The sequence below is a fragment of the Salvelinus fontinalis genome, chromosome 18, assembly GCF_029448725.1.
Source record: "Salvelinus fontinalis isolate EN_2023a chromosome 18, ASM2944872v1, whole genome shotgun sequence".
Classification (NCBI taxonomy): Eukaryota; Metazoa; Chordata; class Actinopteri; order Salmoniformes; family Salmonidae; genus Salvelinus; species Salvelinus fontinalis.
This window is the reverse complement of record NC_074682.1, coordinates 40878486-40894922: the sequence shown is the minus strand read 5'-3', so window position 1 is coordinate 40894922 and position 16437 is coordinate 40878486. Positions and strand designations below refer to the sequence as shown.

The 16437-nt window shown below is 43.2% G+C and overlaps 2 protein-coding genes across 3 annotated transcripts in view; both read right to left on the bottom strand.

Moving 5' to 3' along the window:
- The window catches only part of LOC129815528 (uncharacterized), a 28626-nt gene extending 21597 nt beyond the window's left edge, over positions 1–7029 (bottom strand). For both annotated transcript variants that reach the window (XM_055869430.1, XM_055869429.1), the window contains exon 1: positions 6568–7029. In XM_055869430.1, coding sequence (XP_055725405.1) covers positions 6568–6878 — 311 coding nt within the window. In that variant the 5' untranslated portion in view covers positions 6879–7029. The remainder of the gene's footprint in view (positions 1–6567) is intronic.
- Positions 7030–9836: 2807 nt separating this feature from the next.
- On the bottom strand, positions 9837–12798 carry LOC129815524 (uncharacterized). The gene is made up of 2 exons (XM_055869423.1): positions 12690–12798; positions 9837–11573 (listed from the first exon to the last, which is right to left on the bottom strand). The coding sequence occupies exon 2, from the start codon at positions 11527–11529 to the stop codon at positions 10213–10215; it is 1317 nt and encodes a 438-aa protein (XP_055725398.1). The 5' UTR covers positions 11530–11573; positions 12690–12798; the 3' UTR covers positions 9837–10212.
- Positions 12799–16437: the final 3639 nt, after the last annotated feature.

The window sequence follows — 16437 nt, the reverse complement described above, 5'->3', positions numbered from 1 at the left end:
CTGTAGTGCCTTGCAGTTGGAGGCCGAGCAGTTGCGAAACCAGGTAGTGATGCAACCCGTCAGGATGCCTCCGATGGCGCAGCTGTAAAACCTTTTGAGGATCTGAGGACCCATGCCAAATCTTTTCAGTCTCCTGAGGGGGAATAGGTTTTGTCGTGCCCTCTTCACGACTGTCTTGGTGTGCTTGGACAATGTTAGCTTGTTGGTGATGTGGACGCCAAGGAACTTGAAGCTCTCAACCTGCTCCACTACAGCCCCATCGATGAGAATGGGCCGTGCTCGGTCCTCTTTTTCCTGTAGTCCACAATCATCTCCTTTGTTTTGATCACGTGGAGGGAGAAGTTGTCCTGGCACCACACGGTCAGGTCTCTGGTTTTAACAAAATAATGTCTTCGCTTTCATAATCTGTTTGTATTATTGCCAAATTCAGAGAACAAATATAGTTTTAAAATTTATTAACGTAGAAGGAGCACGTTCACATCGGTTTGGTAGATGTCAGCTTGTAACACTTGTCATCACATCAGGCTTTCGCGGCACTATCTTATCTGCACTATTAAAACCCTCCCCTATTTCGAAATCCTAAATTAATTAAACTAGCTGGCTACATATTTTGATTTAAGCTACTAGGCTATTCAATCGGATGATTTTTCTGTTTGCCAAATCAAAGTTACTGTAGCATATCATACGCAGGAAATCAAAAAGTGTAGTGTAAGAAATTGTAATAGATACTGGAAACTAGTAATAACAACATTTCAACATAAGCCATCTTTTATACAAAATACACATACTCCTCATCTCTCTTGGACATATGCTGGACTCATTAAGACAACAACCACAGACACACACAACTCCCCTCCCCCATGACAACCACAGACACACACAACTCAAGGTTGGAGCACAAAACAAAGAACTATCTCAGGAACCAATGGAACGTTGACACCAGGCCTGATCAGGACTACCCAAGACCCAGATCGACCAATCGGAAGGCCAGACTACAAGATTCAACCTACTTTGCTTGTTGTCTATATAACCTGTACAAACTTTTTAGACTGTCTCTTTTCCGGACGATTCCATACGAATCAGACAGAAAGAGCCTTGCTGCAAGATTTTACTAAGATATCTTTACATGTGATTAAACAACCTTATTATAAAATTATCCACCTCGTCCTATGTCTCCTCTTGTTCTCCTGTCTCCAGTAAACGTTTTATCAACAGTAGGCTACACCTCAAAACCCATCCTACATAGGCACACTGTCACTAGTACCTACACTTTAGCTAGCTGGCTAGTTTAGCTTTCTATTGCATCAATGGATTCCTAGGAGAGGGAAATCGCTACATTTTTAAATAGTAATGTTGCGCTGGGAGCTGGTTCAGATGATCAGTGGCGTGAATTTACTGGCGACTACTTTTTAACTCTGAGCCGGAGAGCATCGTCACCATCAGCCTCTCTGCATACAGCACAGACACCAACTCAGACAAGCTCACCAAAGTCGAGGCCAAGCCCCTTGAGGAGGCACCCGAGGAAGACCACCAGTTAATGGTGGATCCGTCAATTACGGTGCTTCAGTCGGTCGAGGGGAATATGCCAGTGATGCTGGGCAAGAAATTGAAAAGGCTTGCCTTTTCAGTGGCACTTGCAAGTCCAACGAAGGGAAGCGCTGCTATTTGCTTTATACCCCCTAGGAGATGGTCAAGAGAAGTGACCAAATGAATTAACTCACCAATGGTAAGTGCTTCCCATTCAACTATTAGTCACGTTTAGTTGGCAGTGAGTGTGTAACATGTGCGTGTTTGTCTATCTGTTTGTCTATCTGTTTGTAGTGATGCACAAGTAGACTGGCTAGCTAGTGTAAAGCCAAGTGTGTGTGTGTGTGTGTGGTATATGAGATAGAGAGAAGTGCACACTGCATGTAAGTCCTCACACATAATGGCGTGAGTGTGTTTCTCTGTCATACATATGTATGTGCATGTACATGTTTGTGAAAATAAGTGAATGTAGCCAATACATTTTGTTGCTTGTATGTGTTTATTTTATTTATTTTTATTTCACCTTTATTTAGTCAGGTAGGCAAGTTGAGAACAAGTTCTCATTTACAACTGCGACCTGGCCAAGAATAAAGCAAAGCAGTTCGACACATAGTACAACAGAGTTACACATGGAATAAACAAAACATACAGTCAATAATACAGTTGAAGAAAGTCTATATACAGTGTGTGCAAATGAGGTAAGAACAGGGAGGTAAGGAAATAAATAGGCCATGGTGGTGAAGTAATTACAATATACCAATTAGACACTAGAGTGATTGATATGCAGAAGATGAATGTGCAAGTAGAGATACAGGGGTGCAAAGGAGCAAGATAAATAAATAAATACAATATGGGGATGAGGTAGTTGGATGGGCTATATACAGATAGTTTATGTGCAGTGATCTGTGAGCTGCTCAGATAGCTGGTGCTTAAATCTAGTGAGGGATGTAAGAGTCTCCAGCTTCAGTGATTTTTGCAATTCATTCCAGTCATTTGCAGCAGAGAACTGGAAGGAAAGGCAGCCAAATGAGAAATTGGCTTTGGGGGTGACTAGAGAGATATACCTGCTGGAGCGCATGCTACGGGTGGGTGTTGCTATGGTGACCAGTGAGCTGAGATAAGGCGGGGCCTTGCCTATCAGAGACTTGTAGATGACCTGAAGCCAGTGGGTTTGGCGACGAGTATGAAGCGAGGACCAGCCAACGAGAGCGTACAGGTCACAGTGGTGGGTAGTATATGGGGCTTTGGTGACAAAAGGGGTGGCACTGTGATAGACTGCATCCAATTTGTTGAGTAGAGTGTTGGGGGCTATTTTGTAAATGATATCGCCAAAGTCGAGGATCGGTAGAATGGTCAGTTTTACGAGGGTATGTTTTAGAGGTTGACCTATTAATCGGAATGGCCGATTAATTAGGGCCGATTTCAAGTTTTCATAACAAACGGAAATCGGTATTTTTGGACACCGATTTGGCCTATTGGCCTTTCTTTTTTCTTTTCTTCTTTTTACACCTTTATTTAACCTTTATTTAACTAGGCAAGTCAGTTAAGAACACATTCTTACTTTCAATGACGGCCTAGGAACGGTGGGTTAACTGCCTTGTTCAGGGACAGAATGACAGATTTTTACCTTGTCAGCTCGGGGATTCAATCTTGCAAGCTTACAGTTAACTAGTCCAACGCTCTAACCACCTGATTACATTGCACTCCACGAGGAGACTTCCTGTTACGCGAATGCAGTAAGAAGCCAAGGTAAGTTGCTAGCTAGCATTAAACTTATCTTATAAAAAACAATCAATCAATCAATCATAATCACTAGTTAACTACACATGGTTGATGATATTACTAGTTTATCTAGCATGTCCTGCGTTGCATATAATCGATGCGGTGAATATAATCGATGCGGTGCGTATTCGCGAAAAAGGACTGTCGTTGCTCCAATGTGTACCTAACCATAAACATCAATGCCTTTCTTAGAATCAACACACAAGTATATGTTTTTAAACCTGCATATTTAGTTAATATTGCCTGCTAACATGACTCATTGCGAACTGTGAAGACTATTTCTTCCTAACAAAGCCAGCCAACTTCGCCAAACGGGGGATGATTTAACAAAAGCGCATTTGCGAAAAAAGCACAATCGTTGCACGACTGTACCTAACCATAAACATCAATGCATTTCTTAAAATCAATACACAGAAGTATATATTTTTAAACCTGCATATTTAGCTAAAAGAAATCCAGGTTAGCAGGCAATATTAACCAGGTGAAATTGTGTTACTTCTCTTGCGTTCATTGCATGCAGAGTCAGTGTATATGCAACAGTTTGGGCCGCCTAATTATGACATAACATTGAAGGTTGTGCAATGTAACAGGAATATTTAGACTTAGGGATGCTACCCGTTAGATAAAATACGGAACGGTTCCGTATTTCACTAAAACAATAAACGTCTTGTTTTCGAGATGATAGTTTCCGGATTCGACCATATTAAAGACCTAAGGCTCGTATTTCTGTGTGTTATTATGTTATAATTAAGTCTATGATTTGATAGAGCAGTCTGACTGAGCGATGGTAGGCAGCAGCATGCTCGTAAGCATTCATTCAAACAGCACTTTCGTGCATTTTGCCAGCAGCTCTTCGCTGTGCTTCAAGCCTATCAACGCCCGAGATTAGGCTGGTGTAACCAATGTGAAATGGCTAGCTAGTTAGCGGGGTGTGCGCTAATAGCGTTTCAAACGTCACTCGCTCTGAGACTTGGAGTGGTTGTTCCCCTTGCTCTGCATGGGTAATGCTGCTTCGAGGGTGGCTGTTGTCGATGTGTTCCTGGTTCGAGCCCAGGAGAGGGACGGAAGCTATACTGTTACACTGGCAATACTAAAGTGCCTATAAGAACATCCAATAGTCAAAGGTATATGAAATACAAATTGTATAGAGAGAAATAGTCCTATAACAACTACAACCTAAAACTTCTTACCTGGGAATATTGATGACTCATGTTAAAAGGAACCGCCAGCTTTCGTATGTTCTCATGTTCTGAGCAAGGAACTCAAACGTTAGATTTTTTACATGGCACATATTGCACTTTTACTTCTCCAACACTTTGTTTTTGCATTATTTAAACCAAATTTAACATGTTTCATTATTTATTTGAGGCTAAATTGATTAATTTATGTATTATATTAAGTTAAAATAAGTGTTCATTCAGTATTGTTGTAATTGTCATTATTACAAATTTAAAAAAAAATAATCGGCCGATCTAATCGGTATTGGCTTTTTTGGGCCTCCAATAATCGGTATCGGCGTTGAAAAATCATAATCAGTCGACCTCTAGTATGTTTGGCAGCATGAGTGAAGGATGCTTTGTTGCGAAATAGGAAGCCAATTCTAGATTTGATTTTGGATTGGAGATGTTTAATGTGAGTCTGGAAGGAGAGTTTACAGTCTAACCAGACACCTAGCTATTTGTAGTTGTTTACATATTCTAAGTCAGAACCGTCCAGAGTAGTGATGCTGGGCGGGCGGGCAGGTGCGGGCAGCAATCGGTTGAAGAGCATGCATTTAAGAGCAGTTGGAGGCCACGGAAGGAGAGTTGTATGGCATTGAAGCTTGTCTGTAGGTTAGTTAAAAACCTCTTGGCGCACCGATCCCTTTAGCGGGATCATTTTCATCAACAACCTCTGAATTGCAGATCGACAAATAAAAAAAAAAAAATACTACAAATATTTATATTCATGAAATCACAAGTGCAATATAGCAAAACACAGCTTAACTTGTTATTAATCCACCTGTCGTGTCAGATTTAGAAAATATGCTTTACAGCAAAAGCAATCCAAGCGTTTGTGTGAGTTTATCGATCACTAGACAAAACATTACGAACACCTAGCAGCAATGTAGATTGGTCACGAAAGTCAGAAAAGCAATAAAATGAATCGCTTACCTTTGATGATCTTCGGATGTTTACACTCACGAGACTCCCAGTTACACAATAAATGTTATTTTTGTTCGATAAAGATTATTTTTATACAAAAAAAACTCAATTTGTTTGGCGCGTTATGTTCAGTATTCCACGTTCCAAGTTATGAAGGGCAGACGAAAATTCCAAATTGTATCCGTAAAGTTCGTAGAAACATGTCAAACGTTTTTTATAATCAATCCTCAGGTTGTTTTTAACATAAATAATCAATAATATTTCAACCGGACGGTAAACTATTCAATACTACAGAGAAAGAAAATGTCGAGCTACAACTCTCGCGCGCATGAACTAATCAAAGGACACCTGGCTGTTTCCGGTCATGTTTCCGGTCACCTTGCCCTGGTTAAAAGCAGTGGTTCGCGCGAATGCTGCCATCAATCCACGGTTTCTGGTTTGGGAATATTTTAATAGTTGCTGTGGGTACGACATCGCCGATGCACTTGCCAATAAACTCGCTCACCGAATCAGCGTATTCGTCAATGTTGTTGTTTGACGCAGTGCGGAACATATCCCAATCCACGTGATCGAAGCAATCTTGAAGCGTGGAATCAGATTGGTCGGACCAGCGTTGAACAGACCTGAGCGCGGGAGCTTCCTGTTTTAGTCTCTGTCTATAGGCTGGGAGCAACAAAATGGAGTCGTGGTCAGCTTTTCCAAAAGGAGGGTGGGGGAGGGCCTTATATGCGTCGCGGAAGTTAGAACAACAATGATCTAGGGTTTTACCAGCCCTGGTAGCACAATCGATATGCTGATAGAATTTAGGGAAACTTGTTTTCAGATTAGCCTTGTTAAAATCCCCAGCTACAATGAATGCAGCCTCAGGATAAGTGGTTTCCAGTTTACATAGAGTCAAATAAAGTTTGTTCAGGGCCGTCGATGTGTCTGCTTGCGGGGGGAATATATGCGGCTGTGATTATAATCGAAGAGAATTCTCTTGGTAGATAATGCGGTCGACATTTGATTGTGAGAAATTCTAAGTCAGGTGAACAGAAGGACTTGAGTTCCTGTATGTTGTTATGATCACACCACGTCTCGTTAATCATAAGGCATACCCCCCTGCCCCTCTTACCAGAAAGATGCTTGTTTCTGTCGGCGCGATGCGTGAAGAAACCAGCTGGCTGTACCGAATCCTCCGATAGCGTGTCTCGAGTGAGCCATGTTTCCCGTGAAGCAAAGAACGTTACAGTCTCTTATGTCTCTCTGGAATGCTACCCTTGCTCGGATTTCATCAACCTTGTTGTCAAGAGACTGGACATTGGCGAGTAGTATGCTCGGGAGCGGTACTCGATGTGCCCGTCTCTGGAGCCTGATCAGAAGATCGCTTCGTCTGCCCCTTTTACGGCAACGTTGTTTTGGTTCGCCGGCTGGGTTCCGATCCATTGTCCTGGGTGGTGGGCAAAACAGAGGATCCGCTTCGGGAAAGTCGTTACCCTGGTCGTAATGATGGTGAGTTGACAGTAGTATACCCAAACTATAAACACTTACTCTATCTTCCACTGACCCTATGCCCACTTATTAGACTATATATATATATATATATGTGTGTGTATGTATATATGTGTGTATGTATATATATATATATATATATATATATATATATATATATATATATATACAGTGGGGCAAAAAAGTATTTAGTCAGCCACCAATTGTGCAAGTTCTCCCACTTAAAAAAAAATATATATATATACATACACACTCACTCACACACACTACATTGACACTCCCACACAAAACCCACTCACAACACACACACACACACACACACATGCATACCAACACAAACACGCTTACGTACATATTACACACACACATTTTTGCACTCATCATTTGCTGCTGCTACTCTGTTTGTTTTACTCTTATTATTATCTACACCTATGCCTAGTCACTTTACCCTGCCTTCATGTACATATCTACCTCAAATACCTCTTACCTCTGCACATTGATCTGGTACTTCCTGTTTATATCTCCATTCTTGTGTATTTTATTCCTCTTGCGTTACAATTTCATTTCTATTATTATTTTTAACCTGCATCGTTGGGAAAGGCTCGTAAGCAAGCATTTCACGGTAAAGTCTACACTAGTTGTATTCGGCGCATGTGACAACTAAAATGTTATTTAATTTGGTATGTGCACCATGTCATTACTCTCTCTTGCTCTGCTGTGTATGCATCTTGCTAGCTGTCACTCAAATGGCGAGGGGCTGGACCTCATTTGTACTTGAATTGCTAGGGCGCCGGCCCACGTGGGGTAAAATATAGGGAAAATGGCGCAGCACAGCTTCTAGAAAAACAGTTGCTTTTAAACTAGGGATTTTGTGGCTAATTGAGGTAATTCTGCTCAATAAAAAAAATACTTTGTAGTCGCCAAAGTTTTCTTCCAGTGGATGACTGCCAGCTTGCTTTCTCATGCAGGTCCTTTCATAAAAAATAGAAATTATTACATGTTGGTAGTATAACAATCTACAACTGTAATAATAGCCTTTACTGACCATTGTGCTGTAATGAGTCACATAATTTGACATTACATTATAGTCTTATTCAGAGAGACATACAGGAACAAAGGGCTGTAGTGGAGCGGGTTGAGAGCTTCAAGTTCCTCGGTGTCCACATGACTGAGGAATTAACGTGGTCCAAGCACACCAACACAGTCGTGAAGAAGGCACAACAACGCCTCTTCCCCCTCAGGAGGCTGAAAATATCTGGCATGGACCCTCAGATCCTCAAAAAGTTCTACAGCTGCACCTTTGAGAATATCTTGACTGGCTGCATCATCGCTTGGTATGTAAACTGCTTGGTATCCGACCACAAGGCGCTACAGAGAGTAGTGCGTACAGCCCGGTACATCATAGAGGCCAAGCTTCCTTCGATCTAGGACCTCTATACCAGGCAGTGTCAGAAAAAGGCCCTAAACATTGTCAAAGACTCCTGCCACCCAAGTGATAGATTGTTCTCTCTGCTACTGCACGGCAAGGGATACCGATACACCAAGTATGGAACCAACAGAACTCTGACCAGCTTCTACCCCCAAGCCATAAGACTGCTCAATATTTAACCAAATAGCTACCTTGACTATCTGCATTGACCTCTTTTGACTCATCACGTACGCTGCTGCTACTGTTTATTATCTATCCTGTTACCTTGTTACTTTACCCCTACCTATATGTACATATCTACCTCAATTAACTGGTACCCCTGCACATTGACTCGGTACTGGTGCCCCATGTTTATAGCCAAGTTAACATTACCCATTGTGTATTTTTTAAATGATTTATCTATTTTCTCTCTGCATTGTTGGGAAACACAAAATGTATCATTTGACCAATATTTAGGAAGAGGTCATCATTTCATGTAGTCTGTAATGGAAGAAACCACATGGAAAAGGAGGTAAGCAAGTTTGGTCCAAAAAACTGATTTTCACCAAGTCAAATGAATTTATTGTTTTAGAGGTCATTATGCTTGTATTTAAACCAAAGTAGATAATTTTGAGATTGTTCTATACATCAGTTGGGGTCTTTATAAGCTTCAATATGAGGTCCTAAACTTACCATAAAAGGGCATCCTTGTAGCTGTGTGGGCAAATATACTATAGTCTACATGTTTGCCTTGGGGTAAGTTGAGCCAATGGTTGAGCTAATGGCAAGTTGAGCACGTTTTCTTCTCAGACATAATGCAAGGTATTATTGCTGGGAGATGAGGTAACAACAGGGCCTGGCCTATGTTAAAAGTGTTTTTTTTTAAAGTACAAATCTTTGTTAGGTGTTAAGCCTGTGTTCAAAGATGCTTAAAATGATTAAAAGACAAAAAAAAGCGTTTGTGATTGTGTTGAATTATGTTTCGGAAATAAAGATAGACATGTTTTTAAAAAGGTAGCGGTAATATTTAATTCAGTACAGAAATGTGTAGGCGGCTTAACTTACTCCCTTTCGTGGCTCAAATTACCCCATACCCGAGTAAATTGTGCCAAGATACCCTTTTTGGACAAGCTTTGTTTAAAAAAACGTTCATGTTTACATGAATTCTGATTATTTCCAGGGATACATAACATCCTGAAATATATGTTAGATATCTTTGTTAGAAAGAATACTATATTTCTCTTGACAGAGTGATGCAGAATGTAAAAAATGGCTCAACTGACCCCCTCTCCCCTACCTGTGTTTTGTCCAATCAATTTGCAATGAAAAAAACACATTGAAAGGCCCTGGAAAAGTGTTGTGAATTCCTTTGCAATGACTAAGCTAAAAGTTTATATTCAATCAGTCATGACTCATTCTTACCTGATATAATGATGAAGTTATGGATTTGGTCAAAGAAGACACTCAAAAGTAGTCGTAAAAAATCAACTAGCTAGAATGATAATTTAATCAATCAATGATTTTTGTTCAAGGGCAGTTGCACACTTTCATGCCAATGAATTTTGCTCCATCTGTTTCCAGAGGAGGCAGAACAACAACACATCAACTGAAAAGTAGTACCGTTACAATAGTCCCTGCACTTGAAGTATCAGAGGTGGAAATTGAGTCTGACCTGACCAATAGTACTGAAGGAGGAGAGGAGGGGTTTGGGTTGAGAGGACGGGGTAGAGGAGAGGTCAAGGTGGTCTAAGAGGGTTGACTCAGGGGTTCCCTGAGACCACTTCCTGGTCGCCACATCTCTTTATGATGCCATTGACTGAAGCAAAATCATATCTGACTACCTACCAGGCTACTGGCTGTTTACTGTATGGTAATGACTCCCTCCTCCCAACTGTACTCATTAACTATTAGGTCCTCCTGCTGCTTCATGGAGGACAGCAGGTACTTGATCCCAGCCTTCACCCCCGTCTTCACGCCTGCCCCGGCAACGTAGCCCGCTACACCCACCGTTCCCCCAGTGACGGCCATGAGGGCGTCTGTGCCCAGGTCGACGGCGCTGAGGATGGCTCTCTCCTTGGCCGTCTCGGAGCAGTTGACAGAGGTGTAGTAGACGGCCGTGCCCAGGTTGTAAAGGGTGCTGACGACAGGGATCCACTCCACCACGTTGTACACCCGCTCCTCCTTCTTGTTGACGCAATTCCGCTGGGGGCTGCGCCGCGCCCGCCGCCCTGAGGCCACAGGTGACTTCTCCTCCTGCACCTGGCACTGACGAATCCAGCATTCTGAGTCAGTGTCCTCAGAAGGCACCACCCGGCTGCCTGGCTTCAGAACTGCCTGGTACTGCCCTCTGTTATGGGACACACCCGCACACTGGGACCCCAGGCTCTCACAGGCCCTTATCGCCTCCTCCAGCCCCCCTGTGGCTCCCTCCATCGCATCCCCTAACAGCAGGGTCCCATTCACCCTGGTCCAGCCCTGACACTGCTCCTGCTTCCCCTTTCCAGAGGCCCCCTGCCCCCTACGGCCCTCCCCAGCCCTGGCCAGCTGCTGGATGTTGAACATAACTGCCTGGAGGTGGCGCTCTGCTTGGACCTTCCCCACATGTGAGGTAGGGGGTGTTGTGGCTCTGGGATGGGGTGCTCCACTCGCCATCAGACTCTCCACCTCTATGAGGAGCTCCTCTGTGTCCTCCACCCCCAGCAGGTTGTACAGCCTGAGCACCAGGGTCTGGGCCTCCCGGGGACAGCCTGCCACCACCAGCACGGGCACTAGGGAGAGGCCCAGGAGCTCCCGGGGCAACAGGGCGGAGGAGGGGTCCTGCAGGGTGGAGGCAGACAGCAGCTCCTCACAGCTGGTGTTGGCCTGGATGAGGATTCGGCCCTGCAGCTTGGCCTTGAGCGTGGTGACGACACGCTGAGCAGACTGTGCCCTGGCCTCATCCTGCACCACCCACTCTTCAGGGGCCGCACTCTCTGCTGCACCTGATGGAAGACCAAGCTGGGTCTGGGACCCAAGGAGCAACTGCTTCCCCTTTTTGATAGTGTCCCCCTCCCCTAAGACGGAGGTCTTGAAGGCCGGAGTGTTCTTCAGAGCAGGGGGAGTTGGTGTCCTACACAAAGCCTGTTCAATCAGCAGTAGTTGGATCAGAAACAGCCACTTCATCTTAGGATGCATCATTTTGCCTGGGAGAGTTCTATTCCAATCCAGCTACACACAAAAATCTGGGGAAGACATTGAGGAACAGTCAGTCAAAATCGATGTTTTTTTAAATAGCACGTTTGCATAAACTTCAACTCAATATTTGTTTTGTCGAAACCAACGATTCGCTTTGGCTTGTGAAGGGGCAAACACTCCAACTGGCTTTTTGCCAACTCTAGCTCTCTAGCTAAGCCCTCTTTGCTGCTGCATTATGTCCCTCAAAACAATACAACAATGTGCTTTCCTGAACATCATGCTGTCTATGTCAGGGGTTCTCAAAGTTGAGTCCACGGAGGTACAGTATGTACATTTTTTAAATGAATATTACTAACAACAAAAGATTAAATTCATTTTGGCCAAGGGATCCGTGGAATAAGTTTAGAGAGTTCAATACAATAGAATACAAGGTCATATATATTTTTTGACGTACATGCACTGTAATTTAATGTTTAAAATTGCTATGTTTTCTCTCTGTCTTATTGCATGATACATGTGTAGAATTGCAGGATATTAACTATACAGCTGCAACAACAAAATATCTCTGCCCCATGACAAAATGTTTGGAATTGCTTGAAAACGGAAAAAAGAAAGAAATCCAATGCTAAGAGGCAGGTCTTTTAAATGTTCCATACAAGGGCCTTTTACTTGGTTCGTCTGACCATACACTGCCGAAGTCGTAGTAAAACTTCTTTTTTGCTATATATATATTTTTTTCTCACTCGATTTGTATTCTAATTATGAGGTTGTCCCCGATGAATTTGCTATCACAAAAGGGGTCCCGGTCGTAAAATGTTTGAGAACCTCTGGTCTATCTAAAGCAGATAGTATGCCTCTTCACTTTTCTTGGACTTTTCTTTTTCATAAATGTCTCATATTATTTTAGAATATAATAGGTTGTCTGTCTTCATCAGACGGATGTGAGTTTTGATGAGGAGAAGAACAAAGGGGTAGAACATAGTCCAAAGATAATGTTCCAATAATTTATCAAAGATGGCTTTGAAGTAGAAAAGGACATTTTTACCACCCTCGATGTTCCCCATTATCTAACTATAATGTAATTTACTCACGCACAACTTACATTAAAAAAACACATTTCATATTTTAATATGCATCTTAATAAACAGTTGTTCAACACTTACCTCTAACGTCCGTCCAAATCCCTAGTGTGTGATACTCCGAGCCAGGTTACTTCACTATTTAACACAGCTTTTGCCCGAATGATGACACCCCTCCCTCTCTCTTACCCACTTTCTCTGCCTCTCTCTTTTTCTGAGTTGACCTCATTGCTCAACAGTTAGGACAAGGATGGAATATTGATTCACGTGGAGAGGGTCCATGTTTTCTAAAGCCGCTTTGTTTGTTTGTCCCTGCGTTCTTTCTCTCTGTCTCTCTCTCTGTTTTTGACCCAGATACTTGGCAGCAATCTTACCTCGTGCCCTGGGCGGATTTTTCATTCATGTCAAGAAGCGGGAGAGATGAAAGTCATCCTGTGTGAAGATTTCATCAATCCCACCCATCGTTAGTTCTACAAAATGAAACTAGACTGACTCAATGAACCAGACATCACTCCCCTCCTTATTTTAAGTTTTACTGCCAAAAATACCCCACCACAACATACCCCTCTCAACACACTACACTCCAACACTTCATTACGAACAAGAACCTTTCGTGTTGAAGTCTAGGGAAAATGCACCTCCCTTTTCTCCAGAGGGCCTATTCACTTAGTCTTTCTCTCTATAGAAAGAGGATAAAAGCCCATGGCTTTGGCACTGGGAGCTTTCAGCAGAGTATAGTTCTGCCCTGAGGATGCCATCAGTATTGAACTGTGGGTACTTGGACTCCCTCTCTCACTCTTGTCTAAGCCCTGTTGTGGTACATCCCATTCCCTCCTCTTATGCTAGCCAAGTGTTTTATAAGACAACTGAACAATGTGTTCCAGACTGAATTAATGACCATCCTGATGGTTCAGTGATCAAAAGATTGGAAAAGTCTTTGGTCAAATGAAACGAGTTCTTTGAAGTACATTTTTGCTTTTTACTATATATTACATTCTTTATGCAATGATGGGTGTAACAGCAGCATAAACATGTATATAACAGCTTGTTTAGAGATGACAATAAACTAAACTCAGAAAGTAGATGAGTACATTTTTGCTCCTGTTCTCTCTGCTTACAGGATGACCAATCTGCTGTGTGATATGCTCTGATAGTGATGAAACTACCGGACAGTTCCCTTCACTTCAGATCTGTGTTTTGTTATCTCTTTCTCGTTCTCTCTCTAGTTCTCTCTCTCATTCTCTCTTTCATATGCCAAAGTGCTCTTTTCATCCTTTCTCAGACCTGTGAGAGTACCCACACTTCTTTCCCTCTAAGTGAGTGCTGTCTTGTTCACTTTTCAAATGTGGGGCCAAAGGCTAGCCCTGGCCAACAAAAGGGCCACAGTGACCCAAAACAAACAGCCATGCCACACAGAGGAGGCGGGGAAGTTCGGGTTCACCCAAGCTTCCAAAACTATTTATTATTGGCCAGATGAGTGGATAAGTCTATGTCATTCACTGCTTCGACCCAACATGTTCTCTACAGTTGATAGGCGCTAGAGGGCACTGTTTTACCATAATGGTGTAGTTGAGTTGGAACGGATTTGCTGGGAAGAGCGGGTCCTGTTCATGGAGCCAAGCCTCCAACTGGGATCTGGCCCTAGAGCATAGTGGGGTGTCTCGCACATCCTGCTACGCTGCAGCTGAGACAATACACACCCCCTCCACTTGTCTTGTGACTCATGAAAGAGGGTAATTTTTGTAATTTAATGTTCCTTCCTTATTGCAGTTTGCAGGAATCCTCCAAGGGCTAATCAAAGTACCACTGGAAAATCAAACACAACTGATGTGCTCAGCTGCTCAGTCTTAATGACTTCTCAGGGGTAGTGTTCCTGAGAGTATGATCTGGCTGACTCCCAAATGGCACCCTATTCCCTATTTATAGTGCACAACTTTTGACTACAGTAGTGGTTAAAAGTAGTGCAAACCACTGTTAAAAGTAGAGGCAACCACTGTGAAATAGTTGATACGATTGGATATCTCACCACTGGTCAAATAAAATGAAATTTGATGGGCTTCGCGAGGGGTGCAGTGGTCTAAGGCACTGCATCACAGTGCTAGCTGTGCCACTAGAGATTCTGGGTACGCGTCCAGGCTCTGTTGCAGCCGGCCAGGACCGGGAGACCCATGGCGCGGCTCACAATTGGCCTAGCGTCGTCTGGGTTAGGGGAGGGTTTGACCGGCAGGGATGTCCTTGTCCCATCGTGTAATAACGACTCCTGTGGTGGGCTGGGCGCAGTGCACGCTGACAGGGTTGCCAGGTGCACAGTGTTTCCTCCGACACATTGGTGTGGCTGGCTTCCGGGTGAAGTGGGCATTGTGTCAAGAAGCAGTGCGGCTTGGGTGGGTTGTGTTTTGGAGGACGGACGGCTCTCGACCTTTGCCTCTCCCGAGTCTGTACGGGAGTTGCAGCGATGAGACAAGACTGAAACTACCAATTGGATACCATGAAATTGGGGAGAAAAAACGGGGTTAAAAAATTACAAAAATGGAATTTGGTATGTTATTAAATGCTTTGTATACAACAGGTGTAGACTAACAGTGAAATGCTGACCTATGGGCCCTTCCCAACAACGCAGAGAGAGAAAAATTGAAAAAAGAATAACACAATTAATAAATACACAATGAGTAATGATAACTTGGCTATATACACTAGGCACCAGGAACGAGTCAATGTGCAGGGCTAAGAGGTAATTTAGGCAGATATCTACAGATAGGTAGGGATAAAGTGACTAGGCAACAGGACAGATAACTAACAGTAGCAGCAGCACGTGATGAGTCAAAAGAGTTAGTGCAAAGTGGGTCAATGCAGCTAGTCCAGGTAGTTATTTGGTTAAGAACACTGAACAAAAATATAAACACAACTTCTAAAGAGTTGGTTCCATGTTTCATGAGCTGAAATAAAAGATCCCAGAAATGTTCCATATGCACAAAAATTTCTCTCAAATTTGTTTACATTTTTGTTGGTGAGCATTTCTCCTTTGCCAAGATAATCCATCCACCTGACAGGTGTGGCATATCAAAAGCTGATCATTACACAGGTGCACTCTAAGGCCACTCTAAATTGTGCCATTTTGTCACACAACACAATGCTACAGATGTCTCAAGTTTTGAGGGAGCGTGCAATTAGCATTCTGACTGCAGGAAAGTCCACCAGAGCTGTTGCCAGAGAATTGAATGATAATATCTCTACTCTAAGCCACCTCCAACAACATTTCTGATAATTTGGCATTACGTCCAACCGGCCTCACAACTGCAGACCACGTGTATGGCGTCACGTGGGCGAGCGGTTTGCTGATGTCAATTCTGTGACCAAAGTGCCCCATGTGGTGGTGGGATTATGGTATGGGCAGGCATTAGCTATGGACAATGAACACAATTGCACTTTATCGTTGGCAATTTAAATGCAGAGATCCCGTGAAGAGATCCTGAGGCCCATCCTGAGGCCCATGTTTCAGCATGATAATGCACAGCCCCATGTCGCAAGGACCTGTACACAATTCCTGGAAGCTAAAAATGTCCCAGTTCTTCCATGGCCCGCATACAAACCAGACATGTCACCCATTGAGCATGTTTTGGATGCTCTGGATCGACGTGTACGACAGCGTGTTCCAGTTTCCACCTATATCCAGTAACTTTGCACAGCCATTGAAGATGAATGGGACAACATTCCACAGGCCATAATCAACAGCCTGATCAACTCTATGCGAAGGACATGTGTTGTGCTGAATGAGGCAAATGATGGTAACACCAGATAGTGACTGGTTTTCTGATCTACGCCCCCCAAATTA

What these genes read in the sequence shown, in the direction of transcription:
- LOC129815524 (XM_055869423.1), bottom strand. Translation starts at nt 11,529, where the DNA reads ATGATGCATCCTAAGATGAAGTGGCTGTTTCTGATCCAACTACTGCTG.